This window comes from Dermacentor variabilis, chromosome 2 (assembly GCF_050947875.1).
Source record: "Dermacentor variabilis isolate Ectoservices chromosome 2, ASM5094787v1, whole genome shotgun sequence".
Taxonomy (NCBI): Eukaryota; Metazoa; Arthropoda; class Arachnida; order Ixodida; family Ixodidae; genus Dermacentor; species Dermacentor variabilis.
This window is the reverse complement of record NC_134569.1, coordinates 236,997,866-237,007,399: the sequence shown is the minus strand read 5'-3', so window position 1 is coordinate 237,007,399 and position 9,534 is coordinate 236,997,866. Positions and strand designations below refer to the sequence as shown.

At 49.8% G+C, this 9,534-nt stretch overlaps 1 protein-coding gene across 1 annotated transcript; it reads right to left on the bottom strand.

Moving 5' to 3' along the window:
• Positions 1–236: 236 nt before the first annotated feature.
• Positions 237–2,408, bottom strand: LOC142570725 (uncharacterized). Its single transcript, XM_075679070.1, has one exon. It carries the CDS (start codon positions 2,406–2,408, stop codon positions 237–239), a length of 2,172 nt encoding a protein of 723 aa, XP_075535185.1.
• Between the last annotated feature and the right edge of the window lie 7,126 nt (positions 2,409–9,534).

The following is a 9,534-nucleotide window of genomic DNA, read 5'->3' as shown; positions in this document are numbered from 1 at the left end:
CTCGCACGACTCTGCTGAATGAACTATAATTCTCAACATTGAAAATTGCCATGGATGACGATGATACTATGGGCATCACCGTCACCTTTCGCTCTTCCATTTGGCACTCCCCAACCTTCGAGCTCGGCTCACTTATCGTTGGCCAACACGTGTCATCCTCCTGAAGCCAACGGGGTCCTTTCCACCACAGCTCGCTTTCCCGCAGGGCCGATGGGAGAATGCCGCGGGTGATTAGGTCAGCGGGGTTGTCGCGAGAGGCGTTTCAAAGGGGCCACTCTTGATTTAGCCATGACCAAGCTAACATTTGTTTGTCCGAACGGAGACTTGGTCACGATATATGCGACAGCACCATAGGCCTTCGGGCTTGCGTCACAGAAAACATGCACCACTTTCTCCGTATCATCGTTTCTAAAGTCTGCCGCTATCAGTCTTGGAATAGACACTCCTTCGATGCATGGAAGCTCCCTACACCAGCAGTCCCACTCAGGCTGCAAGGTTTCAGGCAAGGGATCGTCCCATTCAATTCCCAACTCCCACAACTTCTGGAACATTACCTTTACGCACAATGTGGTGGGAGCAATAAATCCAAAAGGGTCGAAAATTCTTGCCGAGACCTGCAGCACAAATCTCTTGTTGTCGGCTCTTGCGGAGAGGAAGTCGATGAGTGAAGTTAGGTTGTATTCAAAGTGGTCAGTCTGAGCATTCCAACCCACTCCCAATACCTTTGTAGCTGCAGCATGTCCAGCATCAGCGTTCGTTCTCTCCACATTGCCATTCTCTAAAAAGTTGACAAGATCGCGGTCGTTCGACATCCACTTGTGTAGCCGCATCCCTGCTTGAGACAATATATATTTGGATTCCTGGCACAAGACTTTACCCTTGTCAAGGCTGTCAACCCCAGTTACAAGGTCGTCCACGTAAAGATGCTTGCGCAGAATACCTGCAGTTTCAGCATACCGTTCTGGCAGGCCTTCAAGATGATGTTGCAACGTTGCAGCCAAGAGAAATGGGCTCGACGTGACACCGAACGGCACGCGAGTCATGCGATAGCTCACCACAGCTGGAAGTGCTTCCCCTTTCTTTGGCGTCATATCGTACCAGAGAAACTGCACAGCGTTCCGGTCGCCCTCTGATAGTGATATTTGGAGAAAGGCCTTTTCAATATCCGCAACGATGGCAATGTTGTAAGTGCGGAAATTGATCAGCAGATCAATGAGCTCTGGGTTTAGGTTTGGGCCACTTTCCAAAACATTGTTCAGTGAGAGGCGATTTTTGGCACTAGATGATGCATCAAATACTACCCTCAGTTTTGTCGTCTGGCTTTCGCGACGAACAACTGCTTGATGCGGCATATAGTACACCGGACCTTCCGACGTGCCGTAATCCTTGCTGGCTGGCTCTGCATAGCCCTTTTCTATGTAGTCTCTTATGCAGGCGTCGTATTCCCTAATCAACGAATCTCCTTCCAAGAGTCGCTTTGTCTGTGCTTTAAGACGCCTTGCTGCGCACTCATAGTTGTCGCCAAGCTCGTAAACCATCGAATTCCAAGGGAACGACACCTTACAGCGGCCATTCTCAAAGTTGACGGTTTCTTTATAGTGCTGAAGGACTGCGTCCTCGTGACGAACTGGCTCATGTTCCTTGATACCGATGTGCTCGAGCTCCCAGAAAGACTTTAGCTGTGCTGATATTTCTTTGTAAATTTGTTCACTCACTCCTATCCGCATCACGCCAGCAGCCGAGGAGCAGACTCCTGTTGACTTCCTTGTGCCGACCTGGCCCTGAACTGTCCATCCGAATACAGTCTCCACTGCCATCAATTTGGAGCTGAGACGCTTAGTGGATCCCGTGACAATTTCCCAGTAATGATCAGTGCCAATCAAAAGGTCAATATTTTCGCTTTCTTCGCCCCGCGAGGCGTCTGCGACTTGGAAGTGAAATTTTGAAAGTTGAAGTAGAACAGAATTCGATGGAGCAGCCATGATATCTGCACAGATGCAAGGAACCTCCAGCGCTTCCACTCGCACCCCTTTTCCGTCGTACTGGCTTCTGAGCCACAGCTCCACTCGACGCGTTTTTGTGCGTGTCATGGCTGATTTCTCACCAAAGGCAAATATTTTAAGTTCCTCTTCTCCCAGCACTTTTAACTGCAGCTTTTCGGATAGGTAGCGATGAATGAAGGTTCGCTGACTGCCACCGTCCAGGAGAAGCCTGACAAGTGTACGTTCATGTGGACCCTCTGTCCAAGCTCGCGCTGTCTGTAGGAGAAACTGCTGCTCGCCAGTGCACATCAAGTCATCTCCCGTGCCTAATGAGGACTTCAACACCGTGGCTTGCTCAATCACCGTTGACGAAGATGCATCCCCTTCATCAGTGTTGCGGCGTCTCGTGAAGTCAGGGTCGCACATTGTCGTTAAATGTCTGCCCTTGCAATGCGCACACCTGAGCCACTTAGCTTTACGGCATTCTCTTGCCTCGTGCCCTTCTGTTGTACACCGGAAACACCGTTTGTCACGCTTCAGCACCTCTCTCTTATCCGCCACAGACATCTTTGCTTTGCAGTTGCCGGTCTCATGGCCGTTCGAATTACAAAATAGACATCCTGTGCTGTCCTTGATCGTGGTGTGCAGTGCCGCTGCAGTAGGCATGTTCGCCGCTTTAGTGTTGCTGTTGCGCCTTTCCTTTACCAATTCGGCACTGTTGTCTCTCGGAGCTTTGGCCCGCTGTATGATCTCCCGCGTCGCAACCTCTTTCCTCAAAAAACGCAGGAACTCCTCCATCTCACTTCCCTCGTTCGTAGCCTCGTTTTTTCTTTGGTATTCCAGACGAAGGTCGGCAGGCACCGCTTTCTTTATTATGGTCAGTAACAAAGTTCCATAAGTGCCAACACTCACGCCTAAAGAAGTGAGGCTTCGTACACCTGTCTCTACTACGTCGACGAGGCTGCGCAGTTGACCGAGATTCCGTGAGTCACGCACTGGCTTGATGTTAAGCAGCTGTGACATGTGGTCTTCTATAATAACTTCCTTTCTGCCGAACCTCTCCTTTAATAGCGAGAGAGCGACATCGTAGTTGCCTTCCGACAAGTCAAGTCCTGCTACCGCAGCCACCGCCTTTCCTGTCAAGTAGCTGTTGAAGTACTTGAATTTGTCTACGTTTGAGAGATTCTGGTTAGCGTTGATAGTCGACTCAAACTGACTCCAGAACCCTTGCCACTCTCGAAGCTCTCCGTTGAATTTGTTGATTTCGAGCTTTGGCAGCTTTACGGTGGGGCGTATCTGCGAATCGTTTGCGCTAGATTCTCTTTGATCTGAGGAGTTTAGTGTGCGATCTGATGAAACATTTGTGCAGCTAAAGTCGCGTAGCATGCGTTGTACCTTTGTTTTCGCCACGCTGATCTTTTCTCTGTACATTTCGGAGCATGCAATTTCCTCTTCGAAAGCTTCATCTTCAACGCCTTTTTCTATCTCCCGATCTAGCTCTTTCGGTGAGTCTTCTTTAAGAGAAAGAAGATTAAGCTTTTCTTCCAGCTCACCGATTGATGCGCTGTCGTCCATGGTGGATACTTCATTGATCATCTTGGTTGTAGATGATCGCACCACGGCCCTTTTTCGCTTGATTCTGTCGATGTCCATCCTTTGACGTCCCTATTCCCGCGTTTCGGCACCAAAAATGTTGTGGAATAAGAGACGGAGAACCTTGAACTTATGGAAAAACGACAGACGTCCTTTCGCTTCGAGCGCATCAAGAAGACTGCTTTATTTTTCACTAGAAGGTATGGGAAATGGGAGAGAGTAGTGAGAAGGAGAAAGTCATAATACACCATGCCACACAAGCATTCTTGCACCACGCACGTGCCAAAAGCCATCGCCACAGGCCGGGCTGCCAGCGTCATGAGCCTCCGGGACATGAACGTTTGAGTGCAGTGGGCCATACGGGGGCCCAAGGACCTGCGTGTCCGCAACTCCCATGTGTGCAATAAAGTTATCACCACCACCTCCACACTTGGAAGGCACCACCGCACCGCCGGTTGCTGTTTGTATACATCGCGCCCGCCAGTAAGGCACGTAGTTTGAGGGGTATCAAGTGTCCGGCGCCTCTGAGAGGGAGTTCTCCTTGCCACCCTGTCTGCGGCCCGCAGCGCGGGAGTTTATCAAATATCCGGGGCCTCTGGGGGGTGGACCCTGGCTCCGGAATGGAGGATATACAACAAGGCATGCAATATGAACAAGCTGGGTGTTCTTGGATCGCCTATCTGTAGACAAAACCCGCGCAACCACGTAAGTTAGTTTGCTTAGGCGATCTAAAACAACGAACGGGCTCACAATGTGAGAAGAGCTTGCTGCACAAACCACGCTTGCGTTGTGGGGTCCATAGTAGCACTGGTCACCATTTTCAAAATAAATGGCTTGATGGGGACTATCGTACCGATCCTTCGAGCGTTATTGTGGTGTCAATGTGCGGGCCCATGCTATTCGGTGGGCTTCCTCAGCGAGGCAAAGTGTCTTGGAGATGGAATCCTCAGCGTCCAGAGAAAACGGCAGAATCGTGTCGAGGAAGCTCCGCGGCGGTCGAGCAAAAAGCAGGTAGAAAGGGCTGTAATTCTTTGTCTCATGCTTCGCAATGATGTAGGCGTATATTATGAATGGCAACACATCATCCCAGTTCTAGTGGTTAGAGGACGCATACATGGATAGCATGTTCGTCAAAGTTCGATTCGTGCGTTCAACAAGACCGTTGGTTTGCGGACGGTACGGTGCTGAGTGACGAAATTGTGTTCCACATAGCCGAAGCAGCTCTTCAACAGCGTCGGCCGCGAATTGACGATCGCGATCACTTATGACCACGCGAGGTGGGCCATGACGTACGACGACATAACGCAACAAGAAAGCTGTAACGCAAACAGCGGTAGATGACGGTACTGCTGCGGTCTCTGTGTAGAGTGTAAGATGGTCTACACAAACGATGATCCGTCGATTGCTATTCGATGACCCTGGGAATGGGCCCAGGAGGTCTACGCCAACTTGTTCAAAAGGTGCGTGAGGAGGAATAAACGGCCGCAGAAGACCTGGTTGGGTGGTTGAAGGTTGTTTCCGCCGTTAGCATATGTCACAACTAGCCACATATTGCTTTGTTGTTTGACGCATGTGAGGCCGGTAAAAGCGCAACTGCTCATGCTGTAGCGTAGGGGCTGTAGGAGCTGAGGAGGACTTTGGGATGAAAACTTGGGAGGTTTATTTACATTATTTACAGTGAGACGTCAATTAATAGTCTTAAAGTCATTACGGGCCGGCAGCAACTCGGATGCTGCGGCACGTGGCTAGAAGCTCGAAAAAGATGAATCCAGGAATGCTCTAGGAATGCTCTCCTGCTGCTCCGGGTGTGCGTCTTTTAAGCCCTTTGGTGTCGATCAGACACGTCACGTTCGGCCAATGGGAGAGCCCGCTCAGGTGACGCCATTTTCGGCCAAAGGTAGGCGCCCGTGCGATGGAGTCGCACCCGGCGAAGAGAGTCGCTGCTCGGGTGTTTGTCCGAGGGCTTTCTTCTCCGTGCGGTCTTGCCTTGCTGACTTGCAATGCGCCGTCACCATAGCGGGATGGGGGCGACGCCGTCAGGTTGTCACGGCGCATTACAGCCGTCTTGCTTCGGGACCCACTTTACTCGCCACAGTGTCAGGCTCTCGCTTTACTTTCGGGAAGAGCCAAGCAGTGAATAGCTCCACCGGCTGCACACGAAGTGGGGTCCGCCAACTTGTTTGCACGTGTCGTGCCTCAGGAATGCGGTACCCGTGTCTCCGCGCTCTTTAATTAGCTGCGGGGAGATTCGATGAGGTCTGGGGAACTCAAAGTAGGCTCAGGAAATGGTCCCGTATCTAACAGGGCGAATTCAAGATGACCTGATGTTGGATCATCATGCGTGGCATGTAGCATAGCCCTACGGAATCTCTCCGGGACCACAAGAAGAAAGCGGGTGCCACTGGCAGGGTGGTTGGTTTTATACAAGTTGGCACGTATAGAAAAACTACCACTGGCTTTCGGATTCAGTGCCATGACGAAAAGATGTTGCAGACTGACGTCGTTGCGTTGATCCTCCTGGAAGACGGTCGCGTCCGGAAATTCAGGTGCAATGGTGGCCAGAAAGTCATCGAAAGTGTCTTCTTCAGGATGTGCCTTTAGCACTGGTAAGCGGGAAAGACAATAGGTGTCAGCATGACGGTAGCCGCTTCTGTATTTCACTACAAAGTCACACACTTGCAGTCGTAAGGCCCACCGCGCTAGACGACAAGACGGATCCCGAAGGCGGACCAGCCAGCATAATGAATGGTGATCAGTGACTATGCTGAATGGGCGACCATAGATGTAACAGAGAAATTTCTGAACAGCAAAAACAGCTGCAAGGCATTCCTGCTCAGTAACTGTGTAGTTTTGCTCAGCATTGCTTAAGCAACGACTGGCATAGGCAACAACGTGTTCGGCGTCGTTTCGCCGTTGAACAAGCACTGCTCCAATGCCTATTTCGTTAGCGTCAGTATGAATTTCAGTAGCGCAACACAGATCAAAATGACGCAGGTTGGGTCTGACGTAAATAAGAACTGAAGTTGACGGAACGACGACTCACATTCTGGTGTCCAGTCGAACGATACATCCTTTTGCAACAGACGTGTCGACGGGTGCACAACGTAGGCGAATTTCGGGACCAAACGAAGGAAATAAGAACTGAGTCCCAGGAAACTGCGCAGTTCCCGCGCTGACCATGGAGGCTTAAAGACTGACCGCTTCAGTCTTGCACTATGGCTCCATCATTGTCGATTAGATGACCGCGGACCAATGTCTGTCGCTCCCCAAACCTAGACTTTCCAGAGTTGAGAATCAAATCTGCGTTCTCCATGCATTTCAGAACCAGGCTAAGGCGCTCGTTATGCTCTTCAAAAGTGCGGCCTGAAATAACAACATCATCCAGGTAGCAAAGATATATTTCCAACTTTAGTCAGCGGAGAATTTTGTCCATGAATCTCTCGAACGTCGCGGGCACATTACGGAGCCCGAACGGCATAGCGTTAAATTCGAATAAACCGTCCGGTGTAACAAAGGCGGTCTTCTCTTTATCGACGTGATCCACAGGTATCTGCCAATAGCCTGAACGTAGACCGAGGGACGAAAAGTAGGAGGCAGAACGGCAGTCTATTACGTCATCAATTCGCGGGAGCGGGTATACATCCTTCTTGGTAATCGCATTTATAGTCGCCTACAATCAACACAACATCTCCACGAGCCAAAATTGTTACGGATGATCGATGCTTATTTACAGATGAAGACCAGCAAGGATGAGAGGTCGCCACGATCTCGCCACCAAAATGTTGCCTTGTGTGCTACTGACCTCGTCGTTCTCTTTTCCTATCCACTCCTCTTCGCCACGTTACAATATGTTGTTACGAAAGACCACCCTCTTGGCGCAGACAGGTGAAACTTGTTGATACTCGGCTATTATATAGAAATAAAATTTCTTAAAAGTTTGCCCATTCAGTTACGCATGTGCATTGCCCTGAAGTTCCACAGGATGGTGAAGGTGCAATGTCCAGAATTCCTGAGTATGTCCATGCTACAAGGCGCGATAGTGCTTTTTTTAACGTGACACAGACATGCGCATGCTTGTTGTTATGTTGTCTAAGGAGTGAAATCTGATAATAAAAGCGATGACTTGACAAATAAGGAACCCATTCCTACGTTTTAGGAAGTAAAAATAGAAAATAGAATATTTGAAGAGCCCTCCTAAAAAAACTGAAACCAAATCTTGAGTTTTGTGTTGCGGCCATCTGGTGGGAGGCTGTCGAACTCGGTCCTACGTGGCGTTAAAAAAAGAAGTATCACGCAGCACGGCTAGGGTGCCCTAGCACGGCCTCGAACCGGTGCGAGCATGACGCGCAACGATAGGTGCGAGCGAATAAACGACTCGGTGCCGGCTTCCAAGGTTTCCCTAAGAGATACGTACGCTCGGGTTTTTATAGATACCACGTGAACTTGCACGAATGTGTTTCAAAAATCGCTTTTAGGAACAGTGTTACGCCATGTGTGGAGAGTAGAGACAGGCATCATTCGAAAGCTGTGTCTCCGAACCACATACTCTGCAGCGGCTGTTACGATAGACGCCGTACTTTTATCACACCTAGCGTTCTTGTCTCGAAAATTGAGTACAAATTTTCCTCCTTTCTCCAGGCTTCCATTGCTGAATCTTTAATAAGTACAATGATCCTCCGACCCTAGTCTCATACTGGCCAGTACCGCTAACATCATGCGTATCAAAGTTGATATAAAGACTAATTTGTACATGGTTAAATCGGTATATTGAGCAAGGAAGTAGACTGCCATTGTGTATGACCGGATTTCATCCACGGTTGAGTGCTTTGGACAGTGTCTTGGCCTTAAGCCACATCGAGCACCATCGCGTTGACGGCCTTTTGACACTCGCCATCTTTATGAACGTTACCAAGCATACAACTGCGTACTTCATACAGACCTTATCAACGGACTACAAGCCATGGCCACCTCGGGAATTCCTCTTCGATTCGTATATGAATTTCTTATAGATCGATGTGTCCGGGTTAATCTCGGAAATATAATGAGCTAAAAGCGACACATTTCCCTAGGCGCCCCACAAGGAAGTGTCCTATCTCCCTTGATGTTTAACGTTGCCATGTCCAGCCATCCAGACGCACTGAAAGTAGGTTGGACGGCTGTAAAAATATCCATCTATGCAGATGATATCTGCATTGTATCTCAGGGTACCTACACAAACGTTTGGCCCCGATAGCCCTGGGCGTTATCTACATCATCGAATGCCACTTATTGATGCTTGGCCTATATTTACCAGCGGAAAAATCTGCCTTCCTGATTTTCCCGTGAATGAAGCGGTAGTCAACACGCCTGGGGCTAATATCAGGGGCCAGTCTACTTAGTGGTGACTTGTGTCCGTTTCCAGGGCGTCACCATCGACAGCAAACACTCTGGCGACGCGCGGTTGGAAGTGCTGTGGCTGCATCAGTGCAAAGAGTCAACGCACTTCGTCGCTTGGCAGGCGGGCGTTGGGGAAACAATCCTATGTCCATGTCCATGATTAAACTGAACGGTGCACTGATAACAAGCCGCATTCTCTATTAGGTGCCGCTGATATCACCATCACCGACTCAATTCGAGCGCATCGAGACAGTACAATAGAAAAGGACTTCGCTTGGCAGCGACTGTTCCTCGGGCGTCTTCTAACAAGAAGGTTACCAATGAAGCAGTCTCTCCCACTCCACCTTTTGCCATCTCGGGCCTTGTCGACGCAGCTACTAAGGCTGAGCGATTCCCCCGCAGGCCCGACGCTTCTCTGGCGGCTAAGAGCAAGAACTCGCTTCCATTTCCATGTGGCGCTGAACACCTTCCGATGTTTAGGATTGGAATGACCTAAACGGAGTCATCTCGACGCGCCATGGCCTTTTTCGGACGTGACCTGCAGCCTCAGCGTACCGGAGCTACCGGGCAAAAGCATCGTTCC